This window comes from Hesperophylax consimilis, chromosome 2, assembly GCF_061612785.1.
Source record: "Hesperophylax consimilis isolate HC1 chromosome 2, BYU_Hcon_1.0, whole genome shotgun sequence".
NCBI lineage: Eukaryota > Metazoa > Arthropoda > Insecta > Trichoptera > Limnephilidae > Hesperophylax > Hesperophylax consimilis.
In genome coordinates this window covers 25705023-25728792 of record NC_142837.1, presented here as the reverse complement: position 1 = coordinate 25728792, position 23770 = coordinate 25705023, and the positions used below count along the sequence as shown (strand labels likewise).

The following is a 23770-nucleotide window of genomic DNA, read 5'->3' as shown; positions in this document are numbered from 1 at the left end:
AATGATAATATTATTTGTATAGGTTTACTGTGATTATCGTGTTTATACATTATGTGTTTATAATTATTAAATAAACGCATAGTGTTTAAACAGGAGAATCACAGAAGAGCTTTACAAATAAATAGGCATTGGTTAATTATGTACCTATTCTAATGATAATGTTATTTGTAAAGGTTTACTGTGATTCTCGTGTTTATACATTATGTGGTTATAATTATTAAATAAAGGCATAATGTATAAATACGAGAATCACAGTAAAGCTTTACAATTAAATAGGCATTGGTTAGTTAAGTACCTATGATAATATTATGACAGTTTGATGAACGAGTAATTTTTTATGGAAAAAACGAAAATGAAGGGAATTACAGTTTTTAAAAAGCATTCACGACATACCTACTACATACATACATTCACGAGTACTTTTTGAGTAGTAATTTATTAATTTATTCAACTTATAACTTATTCAACAATATTGAAGTACTCTAGGCGGAAAATTAAATAAAACGTTTTACAAAAATAAGCGTACAGTGTTAAACTATTGGTCAACGATGTTCATATACAAATAAAAGCAATAAATTATCAACGAAACAGTTCGAAGGCTAATAATTGTGTCTATAAATCAGAGTTATTGGTGAGATCATTACCATGTATATTGGGACTAGAAAGGGGTTGAGGTCGCCTCGGTTGCGAGGCAGCCAACTGCTCGTAGTACCGCCCCATCAGCGCCTGGTCTATAGCCAGCCCCGGGAACACCCCCCAGTGGCTGAGCAGGGGGTACTGCAACCCCTGCGGAACGTTTCCCTGAGGCTCCGATGAGAATCTAACGGGCGCAACATCTTTGTCCGAGTTCTCGTGCGACATGTCTTTCTCTTCTTGGTCACTAGCCACCACGTCGATATCCTCTTCCGCATTATCTTCATCTCCACTGCTATTGAAGTATGATTTGGGGTATGTTAGCTGCTTTTTATGGATCTTTTCCTCATGCCTCATGGATATCTCATCAGGTGCCAGTAGAGAAGCGACATCAAACTGCCGCTTTCTAGCGATTCCAGGGAGAGGAGCAAACACCGCCGTCGGGGTAGGAGGCCAGAAGTGTTGAAGGGCAGGCAGACCTGGAGGAGGTGACACTGATAGTGGCGGAGGGCTGGGAGAGTCATTTCCCTCATCATCTACAGCTAATCCCATGTGTTTTCTGACCTTCCTTTGAGCTTTTCTCCTCCTGAAGTCGCCTTTCCTGAAATCATCCACGTTCGCCGGATGGATTGCCCAGTAGTGTCCTTTCCCATTTGCACTCCTGCCTGCTTTGATGAAGCAGTCATTCAATGACAAATTGTGTCTGATGCTATTTCTCCAGCCAGGTCCACGGGACCTGAAGTATGGGTAGTTATCCAAGATGTGCTGATATATATCGGAGAGAACTAACTTAGTTTCTGGTGAGCTGAGGATCGCCATGGCAATGAGGCCGATGTAACTGTGTTGAGGTTTGGGCTCTTCCGGCTGTAGAACTCGGTGGTGGAATAGTGACATGGAAAGTGCCAAACGAGGTCCATAAGGCCCAGGATAAGCTGGGCAAAGAGGCACTGGTCCAGGGTAGTGATGAAGCTGAGAAAACCTGAGTCTCTCCGCCATAGCGTAGTTGTAGAGTTGGAGTCTGTACTGATCCAACGGAAGGAGTCCCGTTGAAAGGGGTGAAGGATTTTGTCCTTGACCTGGCGGTCCCCCAGGAGTTGGCTTCACGAGGGAAGCCAAGGGATATGGCATGACAGTGGTTCCAGGGCCCGGCGGGCTATCTCCGTTGCTACACATTATTTTCTTATTAAAAAATCAAAAAAATTCTCGGGCACTCAATAATCGTTTGTTTACTGATTGTCTTTGATCACTGATAAAAATTAACTGAAATTGCGCAATGTTTTTCACTGAATTGAACAAATCACGTACGAAGCATTGTAATAAATGTTATTTTTAGCTAAACGTCAAACATTAACAGTAGCAGCACGCACGTGGCAACCCTTCGCAGATTGCCGACCGAATGAGCCATAAATCATCTTCGACATTGTAGAACCCTCTCTAACTCCAACCCCTCCCCAGCCACGCACGTCCCATGAAGTACGGACTCGCGAGTTGGTCGCTAACATGGACTTTAACTATCTACTTGATGGGGGCTTCGTACGGATTCTTGGTATAAGCCGAGCACTTATTTGCTGAGAAATATTTGAAAAGCTTTGGTGGGCCGGACGGGAAGGCGCGCGGGCCAATAGCAGGTCGGCCTTGTGTTGGCGCGCTGTTGGTATACACGTTGTTTTTGTTTAGCGCGGGGAGGGGCTGGGCGGGCATGAGGGGGGAGTGGGGGTATAGGGGATGAGGGGTTGGGGAAACTTTTCGCCGAAGCTGATGGAAGGTCTCAATTTTTCACAGGCATGGCTAATAATGTTTGTTTGTTTAATTTTCAACATAATTTCTCAGTAATTATTCTGTTTAACATAATACTGTTTCGCTCCTGTGAACCACTGTAAACATAAATCATGTATATTGTAAAAGCCTTTTACGGCGTCTAAATAAATAAATAAATAAATAAATAATTCCGAGAGGTAAATCTGTTCGAGATAATATATTAGATTTTTGATAATTTCCACATCATTGTCAATGAAGAAGATTGAATAACAACTTCTAACTTTATTAGGTAAAGTAAAAGATTGTAAAAAAAAAATTTTTTTATCACAATACACATTTTTTGACGGCCTCCATGGTTGAGTGGTTGCGATCCTTGTTACGGACCCGGGGGTAATTGTTATTTGAAGAATGTGTACGGTTTCACAATTAAATAATTAAAAATAATGCGCAGTATATTTGCCTTATATTCCAGAGTGGAAGATATGATTAATATCGCTCTGGTGAAAGACCAATCATTCGGAATTGAAATGTTGCTTGAAATGGCCTTAGCCGTGTACGGTGACTGGGTACTTTCAACCTTACAAGATATCCCAATTGGAGATTTCACAGTCTCACTGGCCCAGACGGTTGGGAGAACTTTGGTTTCTTGTGCGATACTCACAAAAAAAGCACACTGAAAAAAATAAGACCAAAAAGTTTCATAAAAATAACTTTTTTGTGCAATATTTCCTCAAGGAAGCTTTTCAGAGGGAGAAATTAAATCACTAAAGCTGTGGTTTAGTTATCATTAAGTATTATACAGGTAATTAGATATTAATTGATATCGATGTAAAGTTTCAACACGACCATTTGGGATTTTATCTGTCGGTAAATTTGTTTTTAAGCTTCCGGTTCAAGATGGTGGCCGTATTAGCTACTACATTTTTATCCCGCCAAAGTTTGCATGGTTGTGGTTCGTAATTCCTACTACGAGCTATCAGATCGGAATTATCGATGTTACGGTAGTTACCTACAGGCCTAGTAAAAATTGAAAAAAGGTTGAGATTCTGACATTTTTTTTTGACAAATCGGACCTAAAATTCTTTATTTGAAATAAGAAAATAAAAAGGTTTTCTAAATATTAATGATTTATAACCTTAAAGTTTAAGCATTCAAGTACAAATTTTATGTTTTTTAAATAAATTTTGGTTTTGGACTATTTAAATAAAAGAAAATTAGAAACGCACTTGTTTGGACGCGAGGTTTACTGTTCACAGAACAACTAGTATATTCATGTAGGCCCACAGGCAGGTAGGCAGAAAAAATTTGGTAATAAATTTAATATTGTATCTTATTGAAGAAGATTGAAAAACTCAGATTTATTATTATCTAGTAAATTTTAGTATCATGGTCGCAAAAGAAAATCGAGTAAAATGCAAAGCCTTTTTACAAGTTTTAACCAAGTTACTTTTTAAATTGTGTTTAATTAATTTTTTTTTAAAACGTTTTTGGATTCTGTGGGTAGGTAAGTAAATAATCAAATGTATTCAAAAGGACAAAACAAAAATTGTTATTAAGTACCTACCTACATAGAAGACATTTAAAATAGTTCACTGTTATTTGTTACAAGAGTAGTAGTTTATTGTAGCGCCCTTCGTGGCAGCAGGACGCGTCCTAACGCTTCCTCCAACCGCTTTGTGTTTTTTTAGTATTTTCAAGGGAAATGAGGCAACATCCCTTTGAAATTATTTTTAAAATCAATCCATCAACATTTGAACTTAAATAAAAATAAACTTAATAATTATTAGAACTTTATAATATGTGATTTGAGTGCAGTGTTTTAAATATTGTGAATATTCTGAAATGTGCTCATAAATATTGGACTTTCGAAACGAACGGCGACCCGTAAATGCACTCCAGATGTTTTCAACAAAATTCTCGGAAACTGGGCAAGCTTGGACACTGGCAAGTTTTTTACTAAGCCCAGGATAATTTATTACCCAACCGTCGCTTTTTATTGCGGACAGAATGCACCACTTCAACAATTACCAGGAACAGGATTACATGGAGATAAATGATGGAATTGCCAAACGTCACAGCGGTGGTGCCAGGGTCTCTTATCTATGTGATGTGTCAGCGCTTTATTAGCAGCAGATACATACCTGGACGCTGTTGTTGGACGCGGTGGACTCTCTTACTGAAGCAGCTGGTCCAGTTCCTTCACCACTTAGGATTCTTGCTGCAGAGTCTCCATCTTCTATCTTCGTAGAACGTCACAGCGGTGCTGCCAAGGTCTGGTATCTGTGAGAGGATAGTGTGTCAGCGCTTTATTAGCAGCAGACACATACCTGGACGGATGACGAACCTCGTGCTGGCACTGTTGGTGGACGCGGTGGACTCTTTCGCTGCAGCAGCTGGACCAGTTTCTTCACCACCTGGGATTCTTGCTGCAGAGTCTCCATCTTCTATCTTCGTGTCACCTGTTCCTACTTCATTTTACTTAACTTAACTTCACTCTATTTTTGTAATATTTATATTTTCTGTAATACCTGCATCAACTGTAAAGCGCCCCTGAGGTGATATCTCACAAAAGCGGCGCTATACAAATTATCCAATAATAAAAATAAATAAATAAATAGTTAAGAGTATTTGTTTAAATCTTAATAAAATATCACAAAATAAGTCATTATTGACAGAAAATCAATAATAAAACAAAACATTGCTGCAGTTAGGTATATACTTTGAATGGTTCCATGATAACTCAACACAGTGACTATTCAACACACCTTTAAAAAGTGATATAAAGTCATTAAAAACGATGAATTTTTTTTTTAAACTAACTTAACCTACTTAACCCAGTTAATAAAGTTTTTGTTTCATCACTTTCCATGACTTAATATAACTTTTTAAAGATGTGATGAATTATCATTTTGATGATTTATCCGGTCACCACATTGAATAGGTACCTACCTATGCATGTATCTCATTGTCCTTTATAGTTTTTTTTTGTCTTGTCTAATTTTCGGTATTTCATTTAAAATATTTGGCTGGTTGGGTAATATTTAGAAAACTGAATAGAAAATCAGAACAAGGGTGATTTTTTGTAATTTTTTTACATGAATACCGCAAAAGAATCCAAACTGCTACCATCCATCAGCCAGTGAGACTATGAAATTCCAAGTTGGGGTATGTTTTAAGGCTTAAGGTTGTGGGGAGGGAAAGGAGATGGGAAAGAAGTTTGAGGGAGTACCTGGCTATTCAGATCTGGTCACCAAACATGGCTAAAGCCATTTCAAGCAACGTTTCAAATGTGAACGGTGGTCTTACACCAGGGCGATACTGAGAGTATCTTCAACTCTGGAATGTGCCGCAAGGGAACTTTATATGGTTTGAATGAATAAATTGTGAAATAACACATAATTCATCAGTTTAAATATTCTTGTGCACACCGGGATTTGAACCCGCGACCTTCGAATTATATTATTAGTCGAAAGCCTTACCCCTCGGCCATGGAGGCCATTTATTTTCCAATATGAAAGAAAGCTGGTGTTACAAGTTTATATTTGGATCAGTCGACTTCTGGGCTACAGGCAGGTCAATGACATCGATTATCTGTTCAAGAAAGAGTTTCAGAATTTATGAAAGTTTAATTACTTCACCCCGAGTGAAGGAAAATCGACCTAACTTGCAGCACACCATCGGTGTCCTAAAATGCTTGGCGTATCTCTTCAGTGAGCTTAATAAATATTATCTTTACAAATTAATATGGTAGGTATTTTACGAGAAAAGGTTAAATCTTATACGGGATTTTATAGATTCAAAAATAAAACAAGTCTTTTTTTTTCATGGAGGAATAGGTTTCCAAAAATTCCTTGCGACAAAAATAATTTAAGAGACGATCGATTTCATAACCATTCCCGCTCAGAAAATATCTTGCAATTCCAAGAGCAATCCACTGTTATTTAGAGATATCACAACACAAGGAAATCAAGTCGGCCACAAGCCTTAGAGCAAGACGCAAATACAATGTCTCCAACCGTTCTAGTGCGTTAAAAGGAGACGAAGATATTTACACCACCCCTTCTCATATACAAGTCCAAATAAATAACGCCGGAAAGGGTTGTGAGAGACAGCGAATAAATTTGAATTATACAGCCATGTGATAGAAAGAGATAAGCATGTTTATTTCACTTGGCATATGATGGCGGAAATTTTATACGAAAAAGAGATATGAGAATCAGCGAGTGCGAAGAGTTGAGCTGTATATTTTGTGCGACACGCCCACTTTATGCGCCATCTTTGTTTATGATGGTGTTGTCTCTTATTATTATTTGGGTTCGGAAAACTGGAAAAATAAGGCAAAAGTTTTTTTAGGATTTATAGTTTTATTCAAATCGAATGAGATTTTGCGGTGCCTTTGAAGTTTTGTGTGAAAATATATGGAGAAAAATGCAGATTTTTATGGAAAATATTGGCAGCTAGTACTACCTACCTACGTAAATGAAAAAACTATCTATCGACTATAACTATCGACTTTTTTGGAAATATATACATTTTTTAGATAAAAAGAAAATATTTTATTGAGCACATAAAATTTTCATACCTATAAAGTTAGTCATTGCTTAGTAACCTGTACCTATCCACATACCAGCTTTTGGTGCCTCATGTATGGGTATTGTACACGATTTTTTGTATTATTAATCAATTCATACACAATAAAAATAAAAACATGAATTTTGAATTTTTTTTCTAATAAAATGGTTCCCTTTTAGTCTGAGGTACAATTAACTTCTTCTGTAGATCTTGCCGGAAACAAAACTATTAAACGTTACTTGTTACATCGTAACTACTTCTAGTTTTGTCGGGCATTTCGGTGTTATTGTATTGATTATCTACTTTTATCAGACCTTAGCAAATTAACACAGCAATAAGGACTGCTCATAATATCAATTAAACATAATTTTATGCATGACAATATCTACACTAATTAGATAATTACACAATATCTACACATAATCAGGATGCACAATATTCAAAAAATCCTTTTTACCTAAATTTTTAGTATTGTTATTATCTAATGATTTAATGACCTTTCTAAGCGCTACGAAATATGTTTTTACTCTCAGTAGGTAAATGATACATAAGATTATTTTCCAAGGTTTTAAAAGAGTCACTACGCAAATTACGCGTCATTTTTTACATTAGCCCCAAACAGGAAAATAATTTCCTTCAGGGCCTATGTTGGGGATGCTGCGTCGAACGTATATAAGCAAGGGAAGGAGAGGAAGTTCTGGGAAGGAAAAAGGGGTGGGGAGGAATCTAGGGATCAGCGTTTCCAGGAGTGACGGACGAATGATCCCGCTGCGGGGCAAGGCGATGGGTCGAGAGAGTTGGAGAGGTCAAAGGCACTGCCCGTTTTCAATGTCAATTTGGCCCGGCGCGTTGCTGATCGATCAAAAATCACCAAACGTCGCTAACCATTTGGGGTAACCTTTGGCAGAGGTGTTGGTTATTCAATAAATGGTTCCCGGGGCGTCGGTGGCCAAGCCCGCCTCGCAAATTAAACTCAACTTAAAATGACATTACGCGCATTACTTAATTATTATTATTATCTACACATAGATTTTTGTTGTTTGATTATTTATCTATCTACACCGAGAAAAATGAGTATTTCTCATACACATTTTCATAAATATCCCAATATTTTCGCATTTCACCATTATATAGGTATTATCATTGCAAATGCATTGCATTTGGAGAAAAAAATATATTATCAAGGCAAATGCAAGCGCACACGGAGAAAAAAAAATATATACACGCCGATTTCCTGATAAAATATTAATCAGAACACTAATAATAATCACTACGGAATGCAAAAATATCATTACTTACCTATGTCAATATCAATATCAGTATTTGTATGAACACATATTCGGCCGTCTCCACAAAACATTAGCTTTAATGGGAACTTTATTGGGAACTCTGTTCCTTTCGTTTCATTCGTTAAAGGCCTGCAGTCTCGTTTTTAACAAGAAAACGAATAATTTGACAGTATTTTTAATTAATTTATAACAGAGATATATTGGTTGTTCCCAATAAATTAGGAATTTACTTAAAGTTTTTCAGGAAACGGCCAGCAATCACGTTTTAAACCGGATTACGAATAATTTTAAGAGATTTTTAATAATTCAACAATACTCATTTTTCTCCGTGTACTCATGTTTTTGCGTTGATATGTCGGTAGGTACTAATTCTAACAATCAGTGCCACTCTTATTGTGATGGTTAAATGCAGTTATAGAATGAAAAGAGAACGTTTTACATCAGGCGTTATCCCCGCCCATAGAAACTACATAACTAACCCATCGAGCAACTTATCACATTCAAACCCGCCGTTTGTTATTTGAATCAACTCGTAAATTCTATACTCACCGTAGCTTAAAAAAACAAATATGAAATTCGAAGCGTTTTCAAAATGATTGATGCTCTCAAACTTTTAATCTTGGATTTAATAAACTGTAAATAATTATTTTGCTTAGGTCTTTCACCTATCTAGAAGTTAGCGTTCCATTAGGTATATTTCTGATTTTCTAATTTACGACTTTAAGTTGGTCAGCAAAGAAAATTAAATGTGATGAATTTATTCCTCCATAAACATGAATTTTTTTAAAACAAAACTGTGTTGCCATTGGCGTTCGCGGATCGCTTAGAAAGGGCTCCTTCCACTGGGTGAGAAATACAAATATTTCAAATAATAACCCAATGTCATAATTGTAGGATTTGTGTATCTGAAAAGAGTATTTATAAAAAAACCTATATTTTTTTTATAATTTCGAAAAAATATTTTCCAAATTTATTCTTTTAAAATGCAAAACACATAAAATTTCGAATAAACACCGTTAGCAAATTTGAAATATTACGACATCTGTCAAATATCCACATTTTCGTTAATTGGTTAAAATGAAATAATTTTCATTCCTACTTTATCGCTCGTTAGAACTGTTCCCACAATGAGTTTCAATATTGAAAATTAAAACAAATCCAAGCTCATTAAACCGGAGTGACAGACAGAGCCACAACATTTGTTGATTAAACAATAAACAAGTAAACGTAAACGACGCTATTACACAATAACCAGCAGTACCTACCGATGACGCGACACAACAAACAAACGCACGTCTAATGTTATAAAATCACGCACACTGCGCATTTCGGCGTGTGGGTAAAGCGAGAAATTGTTACGTAGATTGGTTGGCTCTCTAAAACAGATTAAAAAAAAGTTTTAGAAGATTTGATAGTGTGAAAAAGGAGTTGAACATTTTTACCGTTATGTTTAGAAGGTTTGGATTTTCAATTTGTAACAAAGGTCGGTTTGCTGGGGTAGGAGGGCTTTCTTTAATTGTTTATTTTATAGCTAAATCATGGCTGCCATTTGTTCGGTATATTTACACACATAGTTGCGCTGGTACTTGAGTCAAACGGTAATTGTATATATAATTTTTTTATTTTACGCCTATTAAGGCTTTTACATATATATATGCATAACAATATTTACGAAATTATGCTCGTAAATAGTGTAGGAAATGACTGTTTAAAACGCTTGTACAAAAATATATATAAATAAAAAATATTGTTGAATTTGATCCACAACGTATGTAGGTACATAATATATAAATAAAAAATCCAAAATAATTTTTTTCTTTCAGCCGAAAAAATACTGTTAATGTGTCAAATTAAATAACTTTATCAAAATATTCCCCTACTTGATGAAAAAAACTTTAATAAGGTATGCTTACAATGGATGATAGTACCAAAAATGAACACATCGTTTGGACAAAGTTTCCATGTATTTCTGGCTCCTAATGTATATCATGGGTTCAAGCAGCAATGCAGTAAGATTAAAACAGACCCTCTTCAAAAGCAAATTACCGTATGGCGGATAGAATGTGGCAGAACGAAATCAGAAAGCTTCCTGAAAGAAATTATTGTCTGACTGAAGAAAGACCATTAAGTGAATTCATTACGACTTTATCCATATTATGGTATATATATTTATTATTTTTTTTTGTTTTACCATTTGAATAACGATATATGTAGGTACATCATTGTATAATTGTTTTTAAATTTCATTTAATATATTTTTACATTTTTTTATGTTTTTTTAATTATGTTACCACCATAATAATAATAATAATACTAATAATTGGATAATTTGTAGAGCGCCGTTTTTGTGAAAAATCACCTCAAGGGCAATAATACGGGCATTTGCCTAGTTTGGGGTAGATATTAATAAAAAAAAATATATATATATATATTGATGTACTAAGTTTATCAGCAACACCGGAGTATATGTTTCCTAGCTGTTGAATCCGTCGCATAGGAGTGTAATATTGGGACGTTGATGTAGAATTGCTTTAATAATATGGTAGGTACTGTCTTGTAACTGACCTGCTTAGAGTATGAAAAGAGATTGCATATAATAAATCAGGGGTATCAAACATTGAATTAATGATTTTATACAAACATGTTTAATCGGAAATGATTCTACGATCAGATAATTTTATCAAATTTAATGAACATAGTACATTATCGTAATTTAGACATTCTCTAGGAATGCCCATTTTAAAATTTACCTATCATAAAAAAATATTTTGGATTCTTTCAATCGCATGTGAATGAACCTCATAATTTGGGGACCAAACCGTGGAATCCCAACATTTTCAAAGCTTTATTGGTTATTATTTCTATATGCTTGATGAACTTAAGTTTCGTGTCAAACCAAATATTTAAGTCATTGATTTCCGAGACAGATACTAACGACATATTGATAATGGAATAATAAAAAAATAATGGATTTTTTATTCGATAAAACCTCATAATTTGACATTTGCTTATATCTCAACAAGTTATTTGACAATATATGGCGATTGTTAATGTTTCTGATTGCTTTGAATAATTTTATGTCGTCTGCAAACATTAATACTTGAACATCATTGAAAATATATAACACATCATTAATAAATAATAAAATTATTGTATCCCATGTCCCGTTGCTTTTATAAGAAAGCATTAAATGTTTCGTCACAAATGTCGCTTCAGCGTTGTGATATACCTAAGGTTTATTTTCGCTTCTTACGAAACTATTATCATTTCAAATTAAAATGATGAGATATAAAAAAAACACTTGTTATATCATTTGATTAAATCTAATTGTCTTAATACCTGTTAGGTAGGTACCTACTAGTAGTTCTGTGAACAGTAGACCTCGTGTTTAAAAAGGTATGTTTCTAATTTTTTCTTATTTATGAAATTGACAAAAATTTCCTCTAAAATCATATAATTTGTAACTATTGATTATAAACCATTTGATTAATGTAATTTTTTTCATAATAATAAATTATACAATTTGTCCAAAGAGATGTCACATTTATATGACAATTCTTTTGTCAAACTTTCTTCAGGCATATATACCTACCATTATATTGATTATTCCGATTTGACAACTCGCATTATGATCCAAGCTTATTTCAACTATTGCGAGATGAAAGGTAGTATCCAACACAAACACCATCTTGAATCGAAAACGGAACTCACAAATGACTTTACAGACCGATTAGATGAAATGAAAAATTAACGTAAATCTTTAAGTTACTATCATTAGGTGAGAATTACGACAAAATATGTACATATCAAAGAACCAATAAGAAATAATACGATTCTCCAACAATTTAATATTGTACCCCAAAAATGTTTGTGATAAATAAAAAGATAGTCAGTCAGTCATAGCAAATTAAATAAATAAAATTTCATGGTTTTAAACAAATAATTTGTTTTATTTTTATTAATACAATTCTGTTTTCAAATTAATTGTGATACTTTACCGATAATTGAACGAAAGACGACTTTCAGATGATCAAAACTTTTCTGTACAGTCGGTGGAACACCAACTATTAAATATTTTGTAGTTCTATTTCTTGACTCTTTTAAATATTTCTAATTATTACACTGACGTCTTTCAATAAGTTAATAATACCACTCATAATATAAGTATTTAAGAAGGTTTATGGTTTTTTAAAGGTTGTAAACTTGACTAAATGAACATTGGATATCCCAGTGAAAAAAAAATTATAGTAATCGAAGTTCCAAGATGTGTACCAAGATGAACTAATAAAATAGATATTAACAATAAATATATAATAATAATAAAATAATGAAGAGGTGTTGTCCAAAAGAAACAGTTATATTTTTCAATAATTTCGTGTCTCAAATCAAAAATTACGCCATACACCAAAAATTATATCATTCGGCAACAAAGAAAAAGCGACTGAAACTGTGAAATGAGAATAATTCAGTTATATATTTTGATAAGAAGAGCTTTAATAATTACTTCACCGCTCAAAACAAACGTTCCAAAAATATTAAATCTTTTTTCAACAACAAAATCCTAATCCAACATCGATAGAAAAACACCAATCACAATGTCGATATTCTTCTTAAATTGAAAACATAAAAACGTCCACAAAAAAAACATCTCCCGTAAAAAAAACCTCTTCATCAACAAAGAAGATGTGAAAAATACTTACACTTTGACGAGGAAAAATTAAGGAAAATTCTGTAGAAAGTCGGAAAATAATCTTCCTTACATCGACTGTGTTCATGATTTTGGTTTGAAAATATTTTTCACAACAGCGATCGTTCCACGTTACTACCTACTTCCTTTGTTACGCCACTGAAGTCTTGTTTCAAGTCGTTATACGTTATCCGGGAAAGCTGGGGTGCATTGAAACATGTTTTGAAAACCTTTAAACATAAAAATATGTTGTGAGAACGAAAATATAGGTACCAATGAAATTTAATTTTTACGTGGATATGTTTTTTTTGTGTAAAAAAATTTCCTTTGTAATAATAATAATAATAATGATTGGATTATTTATATAGCGCCGTTTTCGTGAGAAAATCACCTCAAGGGCGCTTAACAACTTAATTTATGTGTTGATCACTTAGACTTAATTACTTTTGGTTTATAACTAAGTTTCATAGATAGAGAGAGACTTATAACTAAGACTAATGTCGAGTGATTTACAACTAAGACTTTTAACTAATGACTTAAGCTATACATATTTTTATGACCAAGTGGGCATTTACACAAAACCGCTATAATACGACTTACAACTACGGCTTAAACTAGAGATTTACGACTAACATACATATTTAATTTATATTTACAAATACCGATTGTTATGATTTCTGCCCGTGGTGTCATTAATAAAATATTTAAAAAAAAAATTGTTTGTGAAAAAAAAGTCAAGTAGAAAAATCCCCTGGACTGAGTAATGAAATACTACTGATGAAAAAAAAATAAAAAAGGTCATCATTCTGGATACGACAAGTTGAAAAGGTGAGTCTTTTTACCTACTAACCTTCAAATGTTTGGCAGTAGTTGAAATGTAGATCTAAATGTCAACTGTGCGTTTTGATTGTAGGTAAGCTAGAAAAAATGTTACAAATGAATAGATTAATATTGATGTTTTTAAAATTTATTTTTATAATTTTTATGGCAAAGATACGTAAACACTTGCAAACTACCTAGGTACTTTACGTATTGATTCTCATCGAGTACCTATTTATTTCTTTTTACTTGTATACGCATATGAATGGTATATCATTAGCTGGGCAGGGATATAACGTTATAATATTTGAAATCATAAAAACCTTGATAATTAAGATATCTTAAAAAAACCAGCAATATTTTCTACTGAAACCCTTTTTTAGAATATTCAATGTAGCTTTTATGAACTAAATGCAAATTATCAGAATAACTTTAAAATTTAACACTTACCTACTATATTCTAAATATCTACCCGCTATCTAGTAATCATTTAGGCATTTTAACAACCTTTCAGAAGAATTTCAGCTTAAATTGAAAAATTACTTCAAACTGCTATTTAGCAGTCCTTTATTGTTATCATATAAAAAAACTTATTTATCCGTTTTTCACAAAACTTGGTTTTCATTAATTATATATTAGGTAGCTTCTATGTTTACTTTATACCACGCCGTTTTAAACATGAAACATCTGTGGTGGGCATATTAATTAAAGGTAATTTTAAATAATAACAAAAAAATTAAACACGATTCGATTACGTCGTCTCTGGTCTTTTGGTGCCGCTCCTTCCTCTATTTACGAAGCCCTGGCTAAAGAAGCTTTGATGTTGCGAAGATATAGTAGGTGGGTACCCGCGGTATTATGAAGACGGGAATTTTCTCATAAAAGAGCTGTCATTATGTTTACGTTGTTGAAATTAATTATGAAATATTAAAAACAACATCGCAGTCTGCTACATATTTACACCAACGTTGAAAAAAATATGAAGTTAAATTATTAATTTTGTTAAATATCTTAACCAAAATAGAAAATTGGGGTAGTACCGAGAAACCTATTTAATAATCGATACGGCGGGTTGTATTGCAAAACCCCACACAATCACATTGGAAAATGAATAATCATTATAAAACAGATCAGTTTTATTAAGCATTTTAAAATTCAGTTTCGATAATGTATACGTTTTGACGGGTGTAAATTAAAAGAAATACGACTTTCGACACATAAATCTAACCTTTTACCTATACCAAAGTGAAACTCTGCCTTATTGAACCTTTAGAAGCTAGGTAAACTTATAATACCCAACAGAAGGTATTGTCACAACATATATTTTCAAATAAAACTATTTCTATTGTTACCTACCTTCCATTTTCAACAATAGATACCTACTAGTTTCTTAGTTACTACGCAAATACCTTACTACATCTTATTACATAGATACCTAATAGTTGTAAAAAAATACAATTGAACAACCGTATAAAAGAAAATAGCATTTCCCTTTACTGCCAAAGTGAACACCAAGTTCCTACGAATTACTTTTTAGATGCCTACAAACGCATACAAAAAGGCTGGAACTATTACGTATATAGGTTTATCATTTGAGAGGTATTTACCCATCGCACTTACAAACTTATCGTTTTATTATTTACTTATAAGTCAATACTAATTAATTTCCATTTGACCGACGACAAAGTCAACTCTGTCGGCATCACAGTTACCATCCACAATGAAGAAACATGGTGGAAAGCCCAGACATAATTATTTGTGGATAATTTACGATAACAGACTATTATTTCGTACGGCTTCTTTGTATTACGGAGAGAACCCGCAAAACTCAAAGTATCAGAAAATACCAGAAACTTTGATAAATATAATTCGTACGAAATCCTCTGTAGACAGAATTGGGACAACCAGGCAAGGAGTTTAATTACATCCGAGTGGGAGGAGGCGAGGGGAAGGGGGACCCGCAATATCAGAGTTTCTCAAAATGTCGAATTCAACTCTAATGCCACTTAGTCACAATAGTGGTTGCTTCCTGCTTACCACATGGTTTCACATCCTCATAGCATTCATATGGATGCATAAATTTATTTACATTTCATATTATTATTCAACAGTTAATTTAACAGTTTCACTGGAGAATATCTATTTTTTCGCTCGAATAATCGAGTCTGTCACAGGGTTAACCTCCATGTTAGGTTGGCTGATCGATATATTCGTAAAGAGGAACCTTTACCTAAATTCTTACATATTTACTGTCTTAACTAAGCCGAAATCGTAACACGAGACTTCCTGAGTTGTTCTTTGTTCATTCACCTAAAACCAACTATTTTATTGATTTCCCAGTCCAAAGGCCACAAAGGATTGGAAATAGATTCAGTTCCGTTGATATTTTCATTTATTCCATACTAAAATTTAAATCACAAAATTCTAACATTTTGTATGGCTAACGTTATTATATTATATTATCTGTACCTTACTCTTTTTTAAGTAAATATTTAAGTTTAAAATTCCATTTTTTTTATGTTGATTTTTGTTATTTATTCCAGGCAGGTATTAATACCTTTTTTTCTCCTTTTTCTATTTTTGGTGGTTTTTGTATTGATATATATTTATTTTACTATTGTTATTTTAATTTGAATGCACTATTTAATATAATAAAATTCAACTTGTTTTATGTTAGAGCCCGACACGCGTAAATGAAAAAATAAATATTTGAATCAGGTGAGAAATTTCATTGCCTCTGGAGGTAAGGTTTTAGGTTGTCTGTCGGGTGCTTCTCCCCATACAAAAGTTGGCAAAACATTTTTTTCTCATAACTACTAGCCGAGATTTTTGCCGTTAGTTGTAGTTAGGTTAAATTTAATATTTTGTTCTTAAAAATGACTGAATGTAATAGTCCCTCTCCAGGATTCCTCCTGAGTGGAATTCTGGCAGAACGTGTTTTTTCTATTAATCTTATTTTCTGTTTAATGTCCAGTACTCATTTGGTTTAAGTAACTTATTGGTGAGGATATTAGGTCGGTTGCTCATCACTGAGGCCAAGGCTCCTTGGAGAGCCGAGGAAACCGAATGTTTTACTTTTCTCTAATTTTGTATTATAGGTCCCTACTTCCTACTTGAAGCAGAAATTGTGACACCTTTTTCTTTCAATCTGAAAATTCGAATCATTTCCATCACGAGTTGCGGGTCTTTAAAATATTTGTTTGGCTGAAAAAAATAAGTCAAAACGTAATGTTTTATAAATATTTTATAAGTTTCCGTTACATTGTTTATTTCGTAATTTGTGTGTGATAATCACAGCACCTGCTAAAGTACTCATACTATTTTTTTATTATAGGCTTTCAATGACCTGTTTTTACGATTTCACAATTTTTTATCCTTTTGCAGTTAAAGTTTCTTCATAAAATGTATTTTTTGTAGTTGAAAAATGTTTAAAAGTTCTGAAAATATTTGAGAATTCTCTTGGCAAGGGGAGGTTCCGCCCTACAATCTCCCCCGGGATTTTATCTTCCCTTTGGCAGTGAATGTATCATGGCGCTCCCCGCTTCTAAATATTATGCGACGTTAGGAAATCATTTTGCAGAATTATTATTCAGCTTAGGGAGCTACCAACCCAACCTACCGCCACGGGGGGAGCTTGTTGTGCAAATTGCAAATTGTTTTGAATCGAATGAGCACTCGATTATGTAGCGTTTCACAGAAGGGATGAATGTGTAATCGACTGCTTCGGTAAGCTTTTCTTTTACTTGTGTGTGCTTTTAGTATCCACATAAATACATAATCATTTCTTTTATTAATTTTTCTGTAGTAAACTAATATTATACCTAAGAATGTAACAATATGAACGCTTCTTAATTCAAAATACTGAAATATGTGTAGCAGATCGTTTCGACCAGTTAGATTTTCTACTTGAGAATTATTGCAAATTCTTCTGCCGGAAGGAATTTCTAACAAAATATAATGATATTTTATCATAATATCCATTCGTCTCATAAATTTCAGATGCGCAATTTGAACACGTTTCAAACATATCACACACTCCACGCGGTGTGCAGAAACTCGTCTAAAAATAATTACATGCAACTGAAAGTTGATTCATGAAAAAAATAATTACATACAAAGAAAACTCATACTTCAGTCAAAAGAAAATGACATTGCTACTGATACAAACAAATCTATCTAACTATTTGATATAAACGGACTCCGTGTAAGTACCTACGTAGGGGTGGTTGGCTATCCACCCCCACCCCTCTGTGATTCGTCCTCGGATTTGTTGAGGCAGCCTTAAAAAGGTTTTCACATCGAAAATCTTATCAGCTATGATTTCCTCGGTAAAAAGGTATAACTACTCTTCGGTTTTCCGATACTGATGTGGTTTCCACGGTGGATTTTCTATACATTATGAAAATATTATTATACTTATTCCTTTGAAAGAGAAAAATGTATTCAAGGGATAAACTATTGATATTATTGGAATATATTTATTTCTGTGATATTCCGTTTGTTGCTGTTAGAAGTAAAAGTAAAAGAGATTACTTATTTTTGTTCAATTTTCAACTTTGTTATTATAATATTCGTGTCATTATTACATTGTTTTCAGTGATTATTTCGCGTTTCTGTAACTATTTCACTTTTGTAATGCCTTCAATATTTTTTCTTGAAACAATTCCATAATAATAATAAATTTTCTCTTACTTAACTTAAATACATAAAGATAAGTACCTACATAAATATATAAATATTGAAAATTATATTATTATTATTATTATAAAAGTAATGTTATTATAAAGACTTTATGTCCAGGTTAAATCTTCCGCACAGGAAAAGCTAAACCCTTCCACACACTTTTCCACAAATGATTATCTAGTCAATCCACTTTATGCAAGTGCATTATATAAGAATAATAAATACAAAACAATACAAGAACAACACGTCAACTCACCAGAGATCAAATGGGAAAATAATTCACCGACTCCAGATATTTTCATACCAGAGGATTCGGCTCGATAGAACTTCTAACTGAACTCCTAACTACATTATAAAGATTATTATTATTATCTTTAACAATACATAATATTATTTCAGATATCTACAATAGATACGTAATAGTAAAACAATTATTCTGAAAGATTTTTATATTTTTTATCCATCGTTTAACAGTTTAATTTAGCTAACGTTGCTGAGGGTTAAGGCTCTCGACTAGGTCAAGGGTTCAAATCCCGGCGTGAGCAAGTTAATTTTATTTCATTAATTTCACAATAAAACATAATATATAGTATACTTGCGGCACGTTCCAGAGTGAGACGACCATTCAGAATTAAAATGTTGCTTGAAATGGCTTTAGCCGTGTTTGATGACCAGATGTGAATATATAAATGCCAGGTACTCCCTCACCCTTTTCTTCCCACATCCTTTCCTTCCGTACTACCTTTAGCCTCACGTAATACCCCAATTGGGGATGCCATAGTCTCACTGGCTCCAGACGGTCGGGAGCAGTTGGAACTCAATTAATTTTTATAATTTTTTACGTGGTACTAAAAATACAACGAATTACAGATTTCCTCCTTGTGATATAAATGAACAGAAAACAGGATATAAAATTCATAACAACAACAGAAACATTACTCATGACGAGTCGGCAAAACATTATTTTCAACTTTTCTATTTTTATTCAGCTCGCTATTGAAGATGTCCACATTTAAAAGTCATTGAAATTATTACATTGTCTGTTTAAGCGAGAATTTAGTTAACACTTTACAGGACACAATACCTATTTCCTTCTAATCGCTGACTGGCAAAAATAAGAAGAATGTTAGGATAAATGATTAGGATTAATAAGCTTAAGCGAAAATATTTAATAACGCTCGATTTATTTGCAATATAGCAAAAATCTCTCGACAAACGTTTTAAGTAGCATTTAAAGAAACATCTTAATTTTTAACACAGTGTATTAGTGTATTATACATATGACATGTGTAATAACAATGTTTTTTACACAGTGTATTAGTGTATTATACATATGACATGTTTAATACCAATGTTTTTTACACAGTGTATTAGTGTATTATACATATGACATGTTTAATAACAATGTTTATTACAAAGTGTATTAGTGTATTATACATATGACATGTTTAATAACAATGTTTATTACAAAGTGTATTAGTGTATTATACATATGACATGTTTAATAACAATGTTTTTTACACAGTGTATTAGTGTATTATACATATGACATGTTTAATAACAATGTTTTTTACACAGTGTATTAGTGTATTATACATATGACATGTTTAATAACAATGTTTTTTACACAGTATATTTTAATATACACAGAATATTTTAAGTGTATTATACCTATGACATCTTTAATAACAATATTTTTTACACAATGTATTAGTGTATTATACATATGACATGTTTAATAACAATTTTTTTTACACAGTGTATTAGTGTATTATACATATGACATGTTTAGTAACAATGTTTTTTACACAGTGTATTATACATATTACATGTTTAATAACAATGTTTTTTACAAAGTGTATTAGTGTATTATACTTATGATATGTTTAATAACAATGTTTTTTACACAGTGTATTAGTGTATTATACATATGACATGTTTAATAACAATGTTATTTACACAGTGTATTAGTGTATTATACATATTACATGTTTGATAAGAATGTTTTTTATAATTTTCGGAGTATTTTATAATTTTTTTTCTTTCCAGGGAATTTCATACGCCTACGCTTAAAATATTTACTAGTTTTGTCATTGTCATTATAGATGCACATGTGTGAAACCTATGTGTGCAAAAAAAAACATCTTAAATTATTGCATATCTCGAATAATTGAAAAGCTCTCACCCTCACCCGAGTGCACGTCATAAAAGATATTCGTGAATAGAATGATGACGTAAATTGGCACATCTATTTACTCCGATTGACACATTAATGTCGGACGATTAAGGGATGAATTCGTGAAATTAGAACCTAATATTAAGCGATATCTATTGTTGTGTTTTATCGACATCTTGAATTGCCGTGTTTACCCAGAACACATTTCAATGGCATTGTTGAGTTGTATGGCAGTGGGACGGGACAAAATCAACACCAGCAACTGATGAATGCTGATGGCTAAATTAACTATTATTTTTCTGGAAGATTTTTATAATAAATTTCTTGTGAAATTAGATACCTGCCAATATTTATTCAAATATTATTTATCTTACAATGTCTTAATAAAGGTAGTGGTTTATATAAGTATACATATTCAATGTACCTACTATGTATAATATTTTGTGTATAGCCCAATATGAGTATAAATATATTTTTTTAATTATATTTATTTTATATATATATGTAAATTACAATGACGCCACTGATGTTGCATATGTAGGTAGGTACATATATAAATAATATATACTTAAAAATTAAATCTAGTATCAGTAATAATATAATAGAAATCATCGTAATGTATTATTTATCGAAGCTAGGTTGACGTTGTTATTGCACCAACTTTAAATAGGTATGAATGGGATAGTTTTACATTATGAGTAACTACTAACTTTATTTTTTTATTAGGAACTATACATTCTCCACTGAGAGATTTCTTTTGTGTCAACTTAAATCCTGTAAGCCAGATTTAATCTTCCTCAAATACCATTCAGCAAATTACAGAAGCTATTCTATTTCTAGAGAATTTTAAATGGGTGGTAAGTAGTGACATTCAGATTTTTACAAAAAAATGTGTAACACCAGGAGGAATATATAAAAAAATAATACAACCGAAACCTCGCATTTTCTTCGATTTGTACCTTCCAAAGGTTCTTTTGTTTTGTTTTGTTTATTTTACTTGAGTACTTACTGTACCCATTGTAGAAAAACTGTACTTTTAGTGGAATAGCACCTGCATTATTAATTTATCTATTTATTTACGAGGCTGGTCGGCGCAAAAGTATTTTTTCTGCCATCTGTCAGAAAATAATATTTTTTCAAAGTTCCCCTCTGACGTGTAGGTAGAATGAAAGTTCGTTTTTCTTCTAAGTTTTGTGGTATCAACCGCTTGGTAGATGTTTTATTTTATAGCTGATTATAAAATAATACTGTCGCAAAATACCTAATGCAATAGTTTGGAGTCAGTGTGCCTGGGGTATCGGCCATTTCTAGAAAATTGTGGGGAATTGACGGGAAGAATATGAGGAAGAGGGAAATTGGAAGGCATCTGGTTATCCAGATCTAGTAAATAAACAAGTAGCTAAACGAACAGGGGTAACAATTCTTAAAATAGGCTTGAGCTGATAAATATTTTAATGTTACAATCAAATATAGGTACCTACCTAGATACACCTACAATTTTTGATAAATTTTGATAATTTGATAAAGATTTTTTACTAAGGTTTATTTGTTTTCCAAAAACAATATTTAAGTCGACAAACCCAAGATTTACTCCGGGGCAAAGTAAGGGAGCAAAGATTTTAATATTCATTCCCATATTTAATATTTTTTTGCCATTTTTACTCCATATTTTATATATCCATCATCAACATTTCATTTTTTGTGATTCTCTAGTATCTAAAATGTCCCTCGTGTCTCATGGCTTCATATCAAGTAGGTACATGTATAATATAAGAAAGCCATTCATAATAACTATTAATTCAAAGAATCATTGTCAAGTGTGTGACGTGTGGAATGGGCCTGTTTGAAGTATACATATAGTAAGTAGTGTAATACAAACGTGATGTCAAATAGGATTAGCCACCTCACGACATGAGATTATAATTTGGAGACAAAGTGTAATCCGGGCCTACCTGAGTGGGTTTCCGCTCCAAGGAACTGAAAAGCATTGCTTCAGTTGAATATCTGCATTAGAGGTGCTTAATGTTTGGAGTTGAGGGAAGAGAGCCAAGGAAAGGGAATATTAATTTCTATAATGTCTGCAAAATGTAACAGCAAGAACACAATATGTATATCATCATTTCTTAAACCTAAGCATTCTTAGTATATATATCAACTGCATCGGAAAGATAAGACTTTTAAAGTCTTCATAAAGCTATTGGATAAGCGAACTGCATTTAAAAAAATTATTCCTTTATTAAATTAAAATAGTATAGGGTTTTCCAATAAGAGGTGTTATTTTAAATAACCCGCTATTTTGGTAGATGTTACGTTTGAAGCTGTCGTTTTTTGACATTTGACAAGTAGAAACTACGTCATTGATAAAAATGGAACGATACACGCTTTGACAACGCATTGAAATTATTAAAATTCACTATAAAAATGGTGAAAATTTGGCAGAGACAGTTCGTAAAACTCGAATATTTTTGAGTCGTCGTGAAGCACCTTGTCGGACCGCAATACAGAAATTGGTGGAAAAATTCGAGCTGTTGGGACAACTTAGTGATGTGAAGAATAAAACCCGTGCACGTTGCTCAAGAACAGCCGAGAATATTGTTGCTGTAGCCGAAAGTGTTGAAGAAAACCCAGGTTTGTCCATTCCTCGTTGTTCATTGGAATTAGGCATTCCACAAACGTTATTACACCGTATTTTGCATAAAAAACTGTGTCTTAAAGCTTATAAAGTTCAGTTAACACAAGAACTCAAGGCGGCCGATCATCAACAACGTCATGTCTTTGCTGATTGGGTCCTTGAAATGCGTGAAAATGATCCGGAATTCCATCGAAAAATCATCTTGAGTGATGAGGCCCATTTCCACCTGGGTGGCTTCGTCAACAAGCAAAATTGTCGCATTTGGGGCTCGGAAAACCCAAGAGTTATTGTTGAAAAGCCCCTCTATCCTCAACGTGTGTCTGTTTGGTGCGCTTTATGGTCCGGCGGAGTCATTGGACCTTACTTTTTCGAAAATGAGGCTGGAGCAACAGTTACGGTGAATGGATTGCGTTATCGAGACATGATTAATCATTTTTTTATGTCCGGAATTGAATGGTATTGATCTGGACAACGTTTACTTTCAAGAAATCGGCGCTACGTGCCACACAAGAAATGAAACC

General features: G+C 33.1%; 1 protein-coding gene across 1 annotated transcript; it reads right to left on the bottom strand.

The window, feature by feature from the left end:
* Positions 1–612: 612 nt before the first annotated feature.
* Positions 613–1806, bottom strand: fd102C (forkhead domain 102C). Its single transcript, XM_089643705.1, has one exon. The coding sequence runs from the start codon at positions 1804–1806 to the stop codon at positions 613–615; it is 1194 nt and encodes a 397-aa protein (XP_089499831.1).
* Between the last annotated feature and the right edge of the window lie 21964 nt (positions 1807–23770).

Coding starts and splice junctions, on each gene's coding strand:
- fd102C (XM_089643705.1), bottom strand. CDS start 1,806: ATGTGTAGCAACGGAGATAGCCCGCCGGGCCCTGGAACCACTGTCATG.